Source organism: Lissotriton vulgaris, chromosome 5 (assembly GCF_964263255.1).
Source record: "Lissotriton vulgaris chromosome 5, aLisVul1.2, whole genome shotgun sequence".
Taxonomy (NCBI): Eukaryota; Metazoa; Chordata; class Amphibia; order Caudata; family Salamandridae; genus Lissotriton; species Lissotriton vulgaris.
In genome coordinates this window covers 877820827-877839814 of record NC_141693.1, presented here as the reverse complement: position 1 = coordinate 877839814, position 18988 = coordinate 877820827, and the positions used below count along the sequence as shown (strand labels likewise).

The 18988-nt window shown below is 40.7% G+C and overlaps 1 protein-coding gene across 1 annotated transcript in view; it reads right to left on the bottom strand.

The window, feature by feature from the left end:
• Positions 1 to 388: 388 nt before the first annotated feature.
• LOC147711736 (ubiquitin-conjugating enzyme E2 D2-like) overlaps positions 389 to 18988 on the bottom strand; it is a 64142-nt gene continuing 45542 nt past the window's right edge. The window contains exons 4-7 of the mRNA XM_086922457.1: positions 16769 to 16846; positions 3599 to 3704; positions 2156 to 2249; positions 389 to 1274 (exon numbers count right to left, since the gene is read on the bottom strand). Coding sequence (XP_086778583.1) covers positions 1229 to 1274; positions 2156 to 2249; positions 3599 to 3704; positions 16769 to 16846 — 324 coding nt within the window. The 3' untranslated portion in view covers positions 389 to 1228. The remainder of the gene's footprint in view (positions 1275 to 2155; positions 2250 to 3598; positions 3705 to 16768; positions 16847 to 18988) is intronic.

The window sequence follows — 18988 nt, the reverse complement described above, 5'->3', positions numbered from 1 at the left end:
TGGATCTTATTGTGGATAAGTTAGACATTGAAGACCACTTCTACAAATTAGTAATAAAAACTAGAAACAATGCTTAAAATACATCAACTTTCTAAGCAAATTTGTTTTGCATCCTATCACGGTAATACAGCTACACATACGAAATTCAATTTTACGATAAACTCTGCCACAAATTATCAGACTCCAACATTGCATACTCTAATACAACAGGGAAACTCTACTGAGCTATGGGAATAGATTAACATTTACATTAACAAAAACCAATAAAGAACATAGAAAGGATAACAGACTAGGATGGGCAACACTTGAAGCACTACTAATGTCAGCGGATATGTAAATAAACCTCAGTAACTGGATATATCAAGGGGAGAAGTAAAAAACACTTAACCAGTAGTACAAAATGCATTTATTTTTTTATGGAAAAGCTACAGTAAGATTTGTAAAAGGTCTGAGAATAATATATTGCCCATATGAAAAGAAAAAAAATGGAAACATGAAGTGTGAGGAAGAACAAAAAAACTCAGTTAAATATATATTCAGCAGTGCAAGTAGTTCACATTGCGATAAACTGGAGTCAAGTATACAACAGAATCAAACAAGTGTTCCCCATAATTAGTATTCTGAAAATTTAAGTGCAAAGATCAGTTGTTCGCTTTTAAGAAACCTGCAGTTTATGAAATACTCCAAAGAAGGGATGTCGATTTGTAAAGAAGAGCTTCCTTTTGTGAGCTGTCTGCTACCACACAAGAAAAAGTCTAAAATTAGTTTCTTACAAATGTAAATATATGTAGTCTATACAGTAAAAAAATACAAATTAAATAGTAAACTAAGAGGATGAAATCTGAACACACTTACAAAAAAAAAAAGATACTTTCAAGTGAGGATTGCACAAACACATTTGCATGTAAAAAAAAATCTCAGCAAAAAATAATTTGGTTGCTTTCATTGCCACACTGCATTGTTGAACTTGTAGGCTAAAGAGGCAGAAGTCCAAGAATCTTAAAAACCACACAAAGTCTTTTGCAAAGCTTGACAAAACAATTTCATAGCACTCACAGTCTTAGGGTTTTTTGGAAGTTTTTCTTTTGCTCCAGAAACACTTAAATACCTAAAACCAAAGAGACCTTGTGGTACATAGACAGTAAACTGTGCTCGATTTACTCCTAATTTTGAAAAACCTAGAATTTACAGTACTCTGGTTTATATGAAATAATTTCCTTTCACAAATTTACATTGCATATTTCTGAGTCCATTCTCTTGCTAATCTGTTGTATCTGTAAACACAAAGAAAAGACAAATAAGAGGTCACCTTTCATAATAACCCACCACTCCGTTCTGCATACATTTTCTTTGCAATATTTTATACTGGCACAATTGAGCAGGGTGCTCCATAACCTACGACAATGGGACTGCAGATAACCCTCAGAATGAATGACCAAAACGACATCCGAATGAATGCTGTTAAAGCCATACCGCACTCAAGTATGCGTGCACACCAAAGCATTTCACCGATGGAACTACTACACACAGTTAAGCAATTGGAAGTATTAGGAAGTCCTGGGAAGTGGCAGCAACTCCACATGGCATGTTTAAAGCATCATAGAAACAAAGTTAACGTGTGCTGCCCCCGCCCCTCCCCAGGAGGGGTAGTAAAAATCTTCAGCAGGCTGATTTTAGCCAACTGGTTCTACACACAAAGCACTCCAAGCTGCAGGAACAGCAGTCTCACTCAGCACTATAGGGATTAGAGATCATACTCATGCCCCTGAGCTGCATTTCATTCACTTTGTAACACATGTATAATCTGGCTAGCCAATGGGATTAGTTTTTATACACAATAAATGTGTGTCCTGCTAAAAGGGATAGGCATTCCTGTGCTACATACAATCAACATAAAATAACTGCTTTTAACATTATGTAGCACTGGTCAAAAGATAAAAGAAATAAACAGTCAGCACACTTTGGACAGATACATTTATTGTCGCAATGGATTACGGCAACACACATCTTCCTTACAAGTCGAGGACTAGTGCACTTCAGCATCATATTAGCCACACTTTGCTCAGCTATATTTTTCAAACTACACAATGGTCAATAATCTGTGAAAACATGTAAAAAATAATATAATTGAGAAGAAATGTTTTGGATAACTTACTTTTCCTTGTCTGATTTGTATATTTGTGCAATATCTGGGACTAAAGGGTCATCTGGATTCGGATCACACAGTAGTGAGCATATGGACAACAAAACTACAAAAAAGCAAAGATTTAAAATGCATTACAGTAGTATACCCGAATATAATTACTGAAGAATATGTAGCTCATATCTTTGGTGTATCTTGAAATTAGAGAATATTCAACTCAAACCATATCAGACAATTTTTCGTATTTTTTATTTGGCTCTACATTTCTTCGTACAAAAAGTCCAATTAAGTGGATGTGTAGTCCATCTGCCGGCTCATGCCAATAGTGAGACTCTAATCAGTTCCAAGTCAGTAAAAAAGGGTTGCCTCTAGCAATGGAACAATAGTAAATGGGAAAACTGAACATCACAATGAAGACCCTCAATCTTGAACTCAATAGCTATGGGTAAACAAGATTTGGTACCCATTAACAAGGAGGAAGAGAGGCTCAGAGTGGACCGCTTTCAACATGTCACATGCTTGAATTGCTCCTAGTCAGACAATCCAGGGCAGTAAGTGTTAAATAGCAGAGGCAATAAACACATTTTATACTGAACTAAGTGCAACCTATGCACTTCACTGGGAGTTCAGAGCCTCTCCATCAAATTGGGTTTGGTTTCAACTTTCTCTAGGAAAGTAATTCTCTATCTTTCTTTCAGATCTTACCCCTCAGACGTCCTTGAAATTTCACCCGGTAAGGATTATTTTTTTCAGATTTCTGGGAGACCATGCCTCAGGTTGGGGTAATGTTCAACATTTGACTGATCTTTTATTACACAATGACAGACTTTAACCAAGCTAAAAAAAAAAAAAGGCTATTCAAGCCCTTTCAATCTACTGATAAAACCGGTTTCGTGCAATGTAAGCATAAACTATAACCATTTACTTTAAGAATACAACCTATCTATGAAGTTCTCAACAAAACCCCTTAAAGATGAGGAAAGTACTGTGCTCTGCTCTTCAGGCTATATAGTGGGAATGTGCCCAGAGTTCCCTTGTGCCAACACAAAGAAAAATAGAGCTCAAGATCTAACTAGAAAAAGGTAAAGGCTGTATCTGCGGCAGGTAAACCCAATGTTGACTTAAAAACCTTGTGCTGAAGCCTCGAAGATAGACATCTAGTTCAACACCATTTACTACTGATTGGCAGCATGACAACATGGAAATAAGTGAAGCATGTGAAAAAGATGCAATGCTGGTGAAATATATACTGTGAAGTTAAATAAGCTTCAATGGAATCTGGACCTTTCAATGTAACGTTTTCAATATGAAGCTCCCTTAATGCGCAGATGAGGGGGAATACATTTATAATCCGCTACAAGTTACACTCTTTCGCTATATGCGCTCTATAATGCAATTACACATTTGATAGGTAGAAACAATACTCCATTGAATAACATTTCAAATCAAAATTACCTTTTGATACGGTCAACGCAGGAGACCACTGCGACCTCAGTATGTCAAGGCAAATACTTCCATTGCTGTTTATATTCGGATGATATATTTTTGTTGTAAAAGCAACCTGGAAAAAATTATTGCAGTTTACATGGTTTTCTTAGATTACTAAACCAAACCAATGCCCAACTCATGTATAGGTATTATACACCTGAACTAAATAAAGCTTAATTACAACCTGCCAATTAAAAACAAAAATCCGATAGTGTTGCATGCAATAGATACACTTATCCATCTAAAGAAAATAGAAGTCTTCTCCCAAAAACTATTAATAAGCTATTTTTCACGTACTTCTCCAAGTTCCAGGACGCCAAATTTATTTTGGTGCAATTTTTATTGTATCTGTGTTTTAACATTACTTTTGACACCAATTCATTAAGAATATTTCAAAAGGGGTCTTAAGGAGTAAGGTTGTGGGATGAGAAACAGCCTTCTTGTGGATAAACTTCGATCGTTAAAGGCAGCCCTTTATTTTGCAGAACCTAAATCTTGGTAGAGTTTGCCCTCCATCTATTAAAACGGTCTCATCCCATACAATCCATCCTACAGCAAACCTCCAGGATTCTGGTAAATTATTCATTCTTTACAATCAGTCGTTTTTTTTGTAATATCCAAATAAACAGTCTTTCCTCACTAAGCAGCTCTGGGTCTTTTACTTTGGTTCGTAGTACATGTGTTCAATGCTGAGAAAACCTGCCATTTCCAGTTGCAAAGTATAGCGCAAAATAAGATTAGCAATACGTCTGCAGTTTTTAACATGCCTTTCCACGTCTCCTCATGCCACTGTGTAGACAACAGATTGGAACAAAGGGCAGAAACAGTTGTATCAGGTATTGTCATGCACATAAGCTGTTAATCTTATCAGATGGTATTTTATTGTTACTGTACCTTATAGAGCGCGCTTTACCCTAAGGTGTCAAAGCACTAGCAGAGAGCATCCAGTACCAACAGAAAGCTAAGAACCGTATGACTAAGGAAGATGGCGAGAGAAAAGCCAAGTTTTCAACAGTTTTCTTAAAATGAGGCAACAGAATTTGCTTCTAAGATGTAGGTAGACTGGGTATTCCACAGTTTGACAGCAGCCACCGAAAAGGACCGACTTCCCCAACTGACCTTGCAGAATATGGGATTCTTCCACCTGCTTGCGAGAGGAAGATCCAAGAGACCTACTCGGGGAATACCACTGACAAAGAAAATGAAGTTGATGCAAAGCTAAAAAACTTTAACAACTAAAAATAAGCCTGGTTTTATATTGGAAACCAGTAAAAGGACCAAATCCATTCTCTTACTGTTAGATACCTCTGGATGTTCAAGTTGAGTTGTGTAGCCACGTTCTGAGCAACGTGCGGTTTGTTAACACAGAACTTTACGTGGGTAGAGAACACTGTATGGCGACGGAGTATCACATGGATCGATAGAGATATTGAAGGTATGAATCGCCAAGAAATAGGTTAAGGATAAAGACTCTAACATGAGAGAAAGCATGGAGGCTAGTTTCTATATCTTTTTCCCCACAGAAGTGACGGTAAAGAGAGTGTTTCAAAAAAAGGCCAGAACATATAGGTGACGGACCGAAATATAGTCGGAGAGTGTATATATGTAAGGTAGGCACCATTTTAGCATTCTATAGAGTAATGGACAGGAAAAAGAGGAGGAGCATTTAGAATAAGTGCTTCATGGGTTTTTCTCCCCAGGGGTGAAATTAAAGTGAATTGGCCCGATTGAAGTCCTGAACATTAAGTCCTAAAGATGCTGTGGTGAAAAATATACCACTGTCAACCGGTGAGTGAGTTGTTCACCAGGTTTATAGACTTGTTTTTAGATTAGGCAAATGCGAGTTACTTCATAATTAACATAAGTGTATTAAATATTGGCCATTCTGATTGAGATTTAATTTGATTAGAGTACCTTTGGTTTTTAGCGCTTCAACATAAAGGAATAAGGAAGTGGATGACCATACTGTCCAAGGGAAACTACTGAGAATTGGTATATTGTATTTTGGTTTCTTTCTTGCGTCGAGTTTTCGTATTTTAGATTGGCATTAAATTAATAAGAAAGGTGTTGGTAGAGGCTTTTCTATACACATTGCACTGTACTGGTGATGTACAGCACTAAAGATTAAATCGGTTTGAGTTGACTAGGATATTTAAGAGCACATTTGGGTGTTTTTTTGTTTAATGTTTTTTTTTGGTCCGCCACCCCAGGATGTATGATGTAACTAAATCCATTTAAGACCGAGGGGTCTTATGTTCCTATGTATATGGATATAACTATTTGGTATTTTGTATGTAAAGATAAATAGGTGTATTTGACATTCTAGGTTGATTTTGAAAAGTTATGCACTCAACTGCCCTAGTCCAGATGAGGCCAGAGAACATTGTGGCTGAAACACGTAAATTTAAAACATTGTGAAATAAGTAAAGAGTACTACAACAAGATTGAGGTTGGAGTAACAGGCCTTGTAGTCTCTCTTGAAGGGTGATTTTCTGTTTAAAGGAATGCTTGTGTTGAAAAATAATTTGAGGAGCATCCTTATAAATGAGTAGGGCAACGAGTAAGAAGAAAATATACATGTTTATTTGTTTAAATGTAAATATTCTACATATGTTTTTGTGATGTCAATGTTTGTGTATATATATATATATATATATATATATATATATATATATATATAAAAAGACGAATACATATTAACAGATATTGAAAATTTCAAAATAAACATAAAAAAGTTCTTTCAAAATAAGCATGTTAGACTATGTTGAATTGCCTTGGACTTCTGATTGAAATAGGATATAGATTTTTCAAGTGAATAATACTCAGAGGAAGGGGTGATTGAGCTATCTCTTCATCTTATTGTATATTTTGGCTCATCATCCCAAGGCATAATTACTTTTATATAATTCTGTTTGTTAATACAGGAAGCATTGATGCGGAGGTACAGAGAGTTGCAATAATCCAATCATGAGGTGGTGAGGGCTATAATGACGAATAGTCGCAAATCCATTGGAATATAGGTAAAAAAATCTGAGTCCTTATAATGAGAAGCCATGTACTAATGGTACGACTGAACTGAAACTTAAGGTACTCTCAAACAAAACACCCAGGTTTTTGGCAGATCTGATCAGGGTGGGAAGCGGTCCACAATCCTCTAGCCACCAGATGTTAGACCAAATAGGAACCAGATTGCCAAAGACCAACACCTCCGTCTTCTCAGCATTAAGTTGAAGGGCTTTGTCTTTTATCCACCGGCTATGGCAAGACAGACCGTGATTAAACTCCTCACGAAGATCTGGGTGTCATCAGCGTACACCAGTATTTGGAACCCAAAAGAGCGTGCCAATTCAGCCAAAGGAGCAACAAATATTGAACAGAGTTGGACTCTGGGGTGAACTCTGAGGTACTCTGCAAGGTAACCTGAATGCTTCAGCCTTGAAGCCTCTACAGCTAACCAGTTGAACTCTGTTGGAGAGAAAAGAGTGGAGGAGCTTGTGAGCAGAACCACCAACACAGATTTGCTGCAGACATTCAATCACCCACAACAGAGAAACTGCATTGAATGCTGCTGATAAATCAAGCAGCACAACAATACCCCCCACTCCCCCAATTAACCTGGCAGTGAATGCTGTAATCAGCCACAATAAGAGCAGATTCTGTACTGTGGCCACTCCTGAAGCCATTCTGCGAGCGATCAAGTATATTGTGAGCCTCAATGAATTGGACAACAACTAGTTGTATTTTTCAAGAATTTTGGCTGGCGCTGGAAGCAAGGAAATAGGACGAACTTTTAAGGTCCTCCAGGTTTGCATTCTATTTTTTTGTAGCGAAGCACCGATTGCTTCCTTTCAGATGGAGGGAAAGACTGCAGAATGAGGTCAAACATGTTCTTCAGGAAGTCTGCGACTGGTTCCAGAGGCAGTTGAAGTATTTTAGAAGAGAAGGCATCAGATGGCGATCTCATTTTAATACTCCTCAGCAATTTCTTAGTTTGATTTAAGGAAATAATGGAAAAGCAGTACGTTGATTGAGCTGAATGCATGGCATGTCTGGTCTGTTTAGGGCAAAGTTGCATTATCTACAGGTAACCTAATCTCAATAAACACTCAGAAGTTAGGGACACAAGATCTAGAGTACAGGCGATATCATGCAGTGCAATGACTGCCAGCCCACCTCCCATTTGACCCTGGCAGTAAAGTCTTAAAATTAAATAACCTTGCTGTATGGCATCCACCAGGTAGGGGCCAGAGTCCTCTCTAGCCAATGTTTCAGTTATGAAAAGACAGTACATGACTAGGATTGGAAATCAAATCGTGCATTTCAATCTTGTATTTTATGAGGCACCAAGCAGAGCTGCAGGGAGTACTTTCTGGCTACAGGCTCCAAGACTAGTTGTTTTGACAAGAAGTATATTTTTCACAAGTGAGAAAGAAGAGACCATAGGACCATCACAAACGTTCAAGTGGAAATCGCAGCGAAGGTAATGCTTGGCTTTATTACAGACATCCAGTGTAGACTCATTAGCCAATTTTGAGCCCTGGTACTGAAGGTCCATGAGTTTGGGATGAGAGTTCAACCTCACCATAGCAAAACTCTGAACCGACAGCATCCCTGGCACCATCCTGGCGCAGACAGGCTGGCCTTTGGTGTGCTGCCATGTACCTTAAATAGGCGCAGTGAGGGAACTGGGTAATCAGTACAAAGCTAGACTGCAGACCAACAAAAAGGGCAGCGCAGTACCGAACAAATAGGAAGTAGGGAAGTAACACTTCCCGAGCAGCACTGGCACCCTTGCCACACAAACAGCATAAAGCGTTAGTTGACCAAAGGTCATCAGCCAAAGAAAAAAAATGAGAAAAGTCCCGTCCCCCCCCCCTGCCGAAAAGTTTCCTGCTAAATATATTCAAATAATTCCACTTAGTGCACACCAGGCCGATAGTCTGCTTTCCCAGGTAAAAAGTCAAGCTTGAATGTCTGACAACCTTGTTTGCATAGACAGTTCTGTTAAAATGATACATTGGCAGAATTGATACCTTACGACGTTGGTTCTTAAGCTTGGAGTTCTGTGGACCCCCACCTAATCTTTACTGGAATTCGTGGACCACCACTGAATTATTGAAATCGTGGGACCACCATATTCATTATTGAAAGTATAGGACTGCGGCTTAGGCAATTTTGGTTATATGAACCTCAGAAAATACAGGAACACGCTTTTATCAAACAAATACACAAATTAATATCTAAATGTAATCCCGTTAGATTTGGGAGTCTCTAGTTGGCACAAGTAGGTACTTGTGACAAATATGGACCACAGCCTCTAGTCAGGGTAAGGGGGGTACACTCCTAAAATAACCCCTACTCACCCCTTTGGTAGCTTGGCACGAGCCGACAGGCTTATCTCAGAGGCTGTGTGTAAAGCATTTGTGACCACATACAATAACCAAGTAACACTACTACAGATGGACATCACACGTTTTATATCAAAAATAAGTATTCTTTATAAAGACTTATCACAAGACCACAAATGACAAAAGTCCACAATACTGTATTTAAAATGGTAGTTTTAGCTTGGTTGTGTTCTTAAAATGCGACACTTCAAGTCAAAGTAACTTGTGATGCGTTGCGCTTCCACAACAAAAGTGTTGCAGCGATGGAGATGCGGCAAAGTTCTGGTGCAAAGAAATAAAGAAGTGAAGATCTTCCAGATGCTGCACGCTTCTCCGATGTTGCGAGAAGTCTCAGCTCGATGTGTCAGCTGCTGCGGCGACACCCATGTTCTGAGATGCGACGACAGCAGCTCAGACGGCGGCACGCTTCTCCGTGGATGCGAGGCGCTTTTCTTGATGCGGTGCAATGCGTCAGCTACAGCTGTGACATCCTTGTTCAGAAATGCGATGGAAGTGGCTGCGACGGCGTCCTGCTTCTCCTTCGGTGTGTGACGCTTCTCTCGATGCAGTGCAATGCGTCTGGTACAGCTGCAACATCGTTGTTCAGATATGCGACGGCAGCGGCGACACACTTCTTCGGTGTGAGACGCTTCTCTTGATCCGGTGCAATGCATCAGCTACAGCCTTGTTCAAAGATGCGACGGCTGCGCCACGATTCTTCCTAGAGCCGTGTTTCCAGCTCCTTGCGACACGCAGTCCCTCAGAAGGCCCAAAACAGCAGCAGGCACTTATCAAGGAACTCTGGGGAGCTGGGGGTTGAAGTCTTTTGTCCCTGAGACTTAAGCAGGAGGCACGCTCTGTTCCAAGCCCTTGGAGATCCTTACAAGTTGATGAAAGTACACAAAGTCCCTTTCTCCTCTCTTTGGCAGTCAGGCAACCACTGCAGGTCAATCCCCCAAGCAGCACTTCAGCTTAGGGATAGTCTCTCCTCAGTTTCTTCAGGTTCCTCTCCTCAGCAAAGGTTTCTTCTTGCTGTCCAAAAGAAATCTAATTTCTTGGGATCAGGGTCCCAATATTTATACCCCAAAATCCTTTGTCCTCTGAAGGCAGAGGGGCCTTTGCTCAATCCAAACCAGTTCTGGAGCACTTTGTTGACATGACTCCTTTCGTTTCACAGTGCAGGGCAGAAACATCAGATGCCCCACAGGAGGTGGAGCCAGCATTGTAGAGGGAAAGCACAGCCTTGGAGCACTTTGTTGACCTGATTCCTTCTCTTCTTTCACTGTGCAAGGCAGAGACATCAGCCGCACCCATGGAGGGGGAGCCGGAAATGTGGAGGAAAGGCACAGCCCTATTCAGGTCCCAGGTGCAACTCCTTCCACCTATCTAAATGCAGATCTCTTTATTCACCACTGGGCTGACTCATTCTGTCTCCTGGTATCCCCCAGCCCTGTCACTCAAAAACACCAGACAAGGAATACACAACCTAGCAGAGGCAGGCTTGGATAATTAGAAAAGAAAATAAATACTTTCTAAAAGTGGTATTTTCAAACACAATGTTAAAACCAACTTCACTAAAAGATGCATTTTATCATTCTGAGTCTAGGCATACTAAACTAGAATGTTCACCATGTTCTCTGAGTCAGTTACGATTATTAGATTATTACATCTAACTGCCCATTCTGGCCTATGGAGATCAGGAAGCCTTGCAATAGTGAAAAACGGAAATGGCTGTAATTCACTATTAAGACATGCCACACACACCAGGGCATGTCCTAACTCCCACTTACAATGCACACTGCCCTTGGGCCTACGATAGGGGTGTCCGATATGATGAAAAGGGAAAGTTTAGGGACTGGCAAGTGGGTGCACGTGCTCAGTCAACATGGCAGTATAAGACTGCACATCGGCTCTGATATGGCAGACCGTAGACATACTTTTACAGGCGCTTCTGTGGGTGGCACAACCAGTGCTGCAAGTCCACTAGCAGCATTTGGTTTACAGGCCCAGGGCACACTCGGTGCACTGTACTAGGGTCTGACAGGTAAACCAAACCAGTCAATCATGGAATCACCAATTCATACATTAATTTACAACAAGGAGCACTCGCACTGTGGCACTGGACAGCAGTGGCACAGTACCCAAAGCATCTAACACCAGCAAAAACACACGAGGCAACAGCAAAAATGAAAGGGAGACCCACGCCAATGGTGCCAGGTATAACAAATCAACACGAAAAATATTTTTAAAAATCTAAAATTTACATTTCGATGGGAACGTTGGGGCTTTTCAAAATTCAGTTGAGGCTACCCATCATTCATACTATATTCAGTTCAATCCATTTGCACTGCTCTCAAATCAGTATGAAGACACCAACTTACTGTTAAGCCTCAAATTTCTTTGTATTTACAGAATGTTTCAAAATTATCAATTTAACTTCATTTATATACATTATTTAATTTTATAAGCAGCTTAGAACCCCCAGGGGCCAACCGGACAACAGATTCAGAACCGCTGACTAACTGATGAATCTGATATTAAAAGGAATAACTATTAAAATGTAATCAACTACTAGATATTTTCTACCCTCGGGTGGAATGTGTTCATTATCGACAGATAGCAGTTTCTAATAGATTTCTTAAAAAAATATGTTCAACCTTCAGCTGGAAAAGATATGTAACAAGAGCAGATGTTGGAGGTCTGTGAAACAGTAATTGGTGTGCTATGAAACTCACTCACCATCCATTTCCCACATAATCAATATGGGGATTCACTGAACAACTTGTTAGCTGCCTATGATATGGAAATTTTGCCTTTTGCTAAAGATATCCCTGGTGCCAACATTCCTACCTTTACAGGACGGAACTAGAGTTCCATAATTGATCATATCTGTATGTCCTCCCACCTCATGTCCTGGTGTAGGGCGCCTAGGGTCATGGATTCTTCCTTGCATAGCGATCATAATTGTGTAGCTATAGAGGTGACCTTTTGGAAGTTAAATTCAGCCCTGAATAATGGTGTTCTTGTTAATATTGAACCCCACAGAACAAATGGATTTAGAATTAGATGGAAGGGGGACGAAGCAGAAACAATGTCTACTGCCATCGTCAGGAACTGTTTTTAGGATATCACTGCCATTCTGGATAGTGATGCGGATAATAGAGAGACTGTAGCCATTTTTATTAAAATTAATGCTCTTACTGAGAGAGTGATGACCAAAACTGGCAAGGGGAAACTTGACCGACAGAGGGGGTGGTTTGACCATGCCTGCACCCTCGCACTGAAAATGTTGAAGGAGGCACTCACTGCAAAACCAAGAGTAACGAGTGTGGTAACACAACTTAGATATATCTACCAGGAGGAAGTTAAGTGTAGAAAGAAGGAACTGCAGCTGGAAGCCTGGGATAACTTGGCTCTGGCAGCATAAACTTCCAATTATACGCTATTCTGGGCCACAGTGAATGGTTCGTTCTTAAAGGACGACAAAGTCCCCGAATTGACTTCTAATGTTGATTCTGACTCCTGGGTCACTCACTTCTCAGGTATTTTTGACTCTGAGGGTTGCGCTAGGGATCGTGAAGGCACTGGCCTGTTCCACTAAATATTACTCTAACGGAAGTTGAGGATAGCATTAGTGCCAGTAAAGGGGCAAAGCCCAGGGCCCTGACGGGGTACCTATTGACGTATATAAATGTATCCCTGAGCTCTGGGGTCCTTTGTTAACCAAAGTTTTTAATGCTGCAGTCTGTTATGGGGTTCCTCCTTCGTGGGAGGAATCCATCATTGTCCCAATTTACAAGAAAGGTGATAGGGGAGAGGTGAAGAATTACCGCCCCATTTCGTTATTAGACTCCTCTGTAAAAATTATGAGCCGGGTGTTACTTACAAGATTGGAAGAGTGGGTCTCTTCTAATAGTATCTTTACAGACTGTCAATATGGTTTCAGGAAGGGGAGGGGAAGCATCGAACAATGCCTCAAACTTGAACTCTTGATAGGGAAGTATACCCAGGCAAAGTCAGGCTCTCTCTACCTATGCTTTGCGGATTTGAGTAGCGCCTTCGACCTGGTGGACCATGGCATTCTCTGGGCCAAACTGTTAGTACTGGGAGCGCCTGAGGGCATTGTCTATTTCCTTGCACGTGTCTATGCCAACCTATGTACGAGTGTCCGTTATGGCCCAAGTGGGGAATGTACACCCATATTCAGGATAGGGTGGGGTATTAGGCAGGGGTGCGTTCTCGCCCCCCTCCTTTTTACTCTTTTTATCAATGAAGTTGATAAAGTTCTTAAAACTATTGTGGCAGACGCCCCTAAAGTTAATATCGACGTCCGGGTATTATTATACGCGGATGCGCAGTGCTGCTGTCAAGGACACCCCTGGGTTTGCAACGACTTATGGATAGGTTCTCTTTTTATTGGTGAACGTAAATTGGTCATTAACAAATCCAAAACTTATGTTATGGAATGTGGTAAAGGTAGGGGGAAACATCACCCATATTTTATTGATGGCCAGAAGGTCCAACTTGTGGACAATTTTTGCTACCTGGGCATAACGTTTTCTAAAAATAGGGGCTGGGGTTGTGAGCTCAAGAACGTTCGGGCCAAAATGGCGAAAAGCGGACTTGGGGTATGCAAATTTCCCACTAAATTGGGTGGTAGGCGGTTTGAAGACATACTTAAGATCTATGAGGCGAGATCCCTATCGATTGCAATTTATGGAGCTAGGATATGGGGTTTTGCATCTGTAAGTGGTCTCCAGGTGGAGGAAAACTTTCCTTAAAAGACTTTTGTGCTTACCAAAATCATCTTCTAATGATTTAGTCCACAAGGAACTAGGAATTCCCCATCTGTCTGATTTAATTGCTTTAAGACCTCTAATGTTATGGTGTGCTGTGTGGGCGAAGGAAGAAAAGTCTTTAAACAGAGCTATTATAGGGGACTGTCTTTCCCTTGATAATTATCTAAAGATCCCCTGGATTAAATACGTAATTAACACCATTAAGGAGATCATTGGAGTAGATGTCAAGGGGGACAGCCTAGCAGCCTCCGACTTGTCTAAAGCTGAACTGAAGAATGCCTTTTTAATGTATAAGTCTGAGCAGCGGCGATGTAATGGAGTTAATTTATCCACTTGTTCCTTCTATGCCAAATATAATGAAAGTGCGGGTTTTCAACCTTATTTAAGGCATGTTAACAGAGCGTCCCACCGATTTGTTTTGACTCGGTTGGGGATTGTGCACCATTTAGTGGCTTTCCCTTCCCTCAACAAGCACCCAGAGGGCGCGTGCCCATGTGACAATAGCTCCGCACAAAGCACTCTGCACTTTGTTTTGATATGTAAGCTATATGACATTTTTCGTATCGCCTTTTTAAAACCTGTCTTTGTTAAGTTTGGTGTTAGGACAGTTCACGACGCCTTGAAACTGCTTTTTAATTTAAATCATGTTGATATCTGCTTTTTTACTGCTACTTTTCTTTTGAAAGCGATTAGGGCCAGGAAAAGTATGATTTTTTAACTGTTTATATGGACTTTTATACCATGTTCTTTTACTGGTGAATGTACCCTGCTTGTATTTGCTGTGCTTTTATGGACATTGTTTTTATGTTCCGAAATAAAGCCTTATGAACTGAACTCCACTCACTCACCCAATTACCCCGAGATTATTCAGGATTAAAAAGATTTGACTTGCTGGAAGTATCTGTTCATTTATGATGTAACAGTATGGCATTGTATATGTAAAGAAGAGTTTGTCTGCAGCCACTACTAACCACTGTTTGTTTATTTCTGTAATTTATAGGGTCAGCAGACCGCCTTGCCTTTTTTCATGCACTATAATATGGAGTATTAATTTTAGGTTTAAATGTGTCACGGTTTTATTATTGTAAATGTTTTAATCAATAAAATAAATTCTTTCAATTACTAATCATGTATCCTCTAGAGAGAAGAGTTTAATCAGGTACTCCAACATTAGATCAGTTTTTCCTGCCTTTGTGGCTCAAATAATTTTCTAATACATGAGGTTTCATGGATCCCCACGAACATGGGTAACATCCAATGTGCTGGAAATCAAGTACAGTGGAAAGTTTAATATCTCAAAAAATGTTATTAGGAAAACTTTAGTTCAAATCTAGAATGCGAAGTGCCCAATATTATGCAACATCCTCCATATAAAAGGAATGGTTTTCCCACTACTCTACAAAAGATACCAATGCAACTAAGTTCCCAAAAATTTAAATTATATATAGACTGCTCCACAGGATAAGGACCATTTTCAACTAGAAATTCTCCAATGATCTTTTATCCCATTTGGTGGTACAGACTACATCAGATAGAGTTTAATACAATGCCTTTGTAGTCAATTCAACCCCGGTAGAGGCAATCTGGAATGTGGCAACAACTGATATAGTTGTAGTGTGAATGTTTTTACTGCTTCATTCAATAACCGGACTTCCTTTTCCTCACTAACAGTATGCATGTAAACTAAAAAATAATAATCACATCATTAATAAATATTTTACTACTTTAAATCCTGTCCAGTTTAAGAACCGCCTCACAGAATACAGGTCATAATCTCTGGTCAGGTCAAAGAATCCATCAACAGTCTTCACATGGACGCCTCACTATTTATTGTGCAGGTTTCAGAGAATTCACAACAAAGTCACCAGAAAAAAAATCTGTATCTAGAAACTTACCACTCCTGCCCATTGAGCACCACATGACTACCTGCAGCAAGACATCATCCCTCAATGCCCTCTGGATCACTCAACAGGACATCCATGACTGAGGACCAATGCTACTTCAACACAAATTTCTAACAGTATTGAAGAAGGACTCTAAAATGGTCACACTCCTGGTCATCCCAGCCAGTGCAGAAAACTTGTTACAGTTAATTTTTTTATGAACAGACACGCAAGATCTGAAACTCTTCTGGCAAGAACAATGACCACCTTGAATTCCAGTGAGTGGTAAAGACCATGTACTTCGAAATCACATAACACTTCCTACCTTAAAACTGGTTGGTAGCTGAAGGATGCTCCCAAATGTCTGCTACAAACTTGCTGTGATACGCCTGCAGCACACCTCCGAGCCACAAGAACGACATCCACAAACTGTATAGGTACCTACATGTTCATCCCAAAAACACTTTGGAGTCCGAGGTATGATGTACTATTCAATTGCTACAATACAATAGAATAACGGAATCCCCGGGCAAAAGAGAAGTATGCTCAGTACTACTGAGACAAGTTAATGAGCAGAAGTTAATGCGGTCTATGAATGGGCGCTGCACAAACTAATACTCCATGAAAAACTTGAAGTCCCGAACAAAGGTGGGTGCCATACAGTGTGGGCGGCATCCACATTGCATTCTGCCAAGAAACTTTGCATCATTTAAGGGATAAAGCCTGTTGGCTTCAAAAATTGGCTATGTGCATCAGCTTGGTGGTATACAGAAGAAAAGGATATGATCCTTAAACTACAACACCAAAAACACTTAAGTATGGATATCTAGGTACAGGAGTATAACAAACCAAGGTAAACGGGTCCAAGTGTTCAAAGAGTTAAAGTTGTTGGAAAACTGAATAGTTATTATCCATATGCATTTAGAGTATTTCCAGCAGCCCAGTGAGCTATCCGAGTAGTACTGCACAGCAAGTGTCCAAAAGAAGTATGGTCATTCATCAGTCACTGCCATACAAAATAATAGCACAGGCCATGGAGATTTCAATATTAAAAAACAGCATATTTACCTTTGGCGGCTTGAATGGATAATCTGTTGGAAAGTGGATTGTAAGAAAAAAGACGCCTCCTTGGTATGGGCTATCAGTCTGAAACAAGTTTAATAGAAAAGACACTTGGTTTATGACAATTTATAATACATCAATTAAATGTACACAATAGAAAACGTTATACAGTACATATCAGAACTGCAATGGAGCCTAAGACACCAAACCCCATTACCACAAAGGCAGAGCTGTGCAAACATTTCAGTACCTTAGTGCTCGTCCATGGCTGGGTAACTCTTTTAGTGTGTGGCTGTGATACAAAGATATTTACAATCTACATTTGAAATAAACTCCCACTACCCCTTTGCAAACCCAGCAAGATACTCGGATATCTGTAATACATTACAATTTTTAGTTTCCAAAGTGGCTGCCTCAGTTAACAGGATAACTTTCTGTTCTTTCAGCGGAACAAGTGACAAATAGTCCATCTTCCTACTTTGTACACCTCTCCCTTCCCAACCCAATCTTCCCATCCACCTTCTCCCAAATTTACTCCAGCTGGTGTGGAGAAATGACATGCTTTACCATCACAAAGAAATTGTGATTAATGACAATGATGGCAGCAGGGTTTCAAATATTAAACCTACGCACAATCCACTCAAACACCCCTAGCATCTTCGAAACTGCAAAGCCCTTGCTCACTAAACTAGAGGAACCGCATACATTATAGTTCACCGGTCCATCCAAGCTTCTCTGCACTAAGAAACAGTTACACAACCTAGCCACGTGAACAATGTAAGATATTGCAGTGCACCCCCAATACATACACCAGCTAATGGTTGTACCATAAACCGGACTCTGTTCAAGGCGTGAATCTTCGTTTATAAGGCTAGTGCCTCCTCAAACCATTTAGCTCTCATCTATTGATTCCAACTTCACTACGCCCATCAAAATGCCCTAGTGCGCCTCCCGAAATATGGCACAAATAGCTGCCGACTGCCTGTGCCAATGTTGTGCAAGTATAATACACCATGGGCCAGTAGGTGTCCTCAGTACCCTAAGTGAAATCGAACCCTTCAGGCGATAGTCTGTACAACTTCCAAGCCACCTTGATGGAATGTGCTGTGCTGGCATGATCTAAACCACTTGCCCTCTGAGCAAACATTGAAAACGTAGGAATACAGTGGGGCTGGGGGAAGTCTCCTCTTTCCAAGAGGCGGCATCTTTAACTTAAGGACATTCATCCCACTCTTTAAGGGCATTCTTGAACGTTTTTCCCCCTGCATCCAATATACGGAGGCAAAAATTGTTTAACTCAAACACACTTTATGCTATTAGTGCATGGCCATAGATTCAAGTCATGAAGTAGATTTTACGAGAACAAAGAGTAGCAAAACAAGCACAAACATGTATGAATGAATATATTAAGCACTGAATAAAAACCTTAATAATCCATCACAAAAAACTGGGGACCTAGAGCACATAAAGGTCCAGCATGCACGATCCACTGTTAATTCTCAAAAGAAAAGGAGTGCTGTTCCTAGAGGGAACAAAGGGGAGTAGGTCAGAGAAAGTGAGCCTCTACAAGAGGAGTATTTACTTTTAAGTTCCTCCTAGCGTTGCAGCGCGCATGCGCTGCTCGCATGCGCTGCTCGCTCTGCAAGGGCTTCCTGTGATCGATTTGATTTTAGAAGTGGTGTAGGCCCGCCCCTTTTTTCCACTGGTTTGAGTCAACCGCCATGCTAAATGCTGGCCTACCATTGAAATTGAGGCTTATTAGTACCTCCTTGTACCGCCCTGTCTCCTTTTAGGATGGCCCACCCGGACTGGATCCTTTACTTGCGGCATCACACGGGATGCTTTAGTTAGTCAGGGAGCACTATTTTCTTGAATAAATAAGGTGGGACAATGGCGGCGCTTGAATTACAGCGCGCCCACACAGCACACGCGGGACAACGGCGGGAGCTACTTGCATGCAGAGCAAAGCGTATTTTAATTTAATAATTCCCAACACTCCCTCTCCCCACCCAGCACTCGCAGGACAATGGTGTGCATTATTTGTATACAGAGAGCGCAATGCGCACTTTTACTTTAATTCAAAGCGCAGTGCCCGCTTCAGGGACACTGCGCTGGTTTTTTATTATTATTATTTTTTTAACGTTAAGCCTAGCGCTTAGCTGCTGCACGCCTCGCATCCCCCCCCCCCCCTCCCAAATGGGCGGCCTCCTTCTCCGGAGTGCAGAG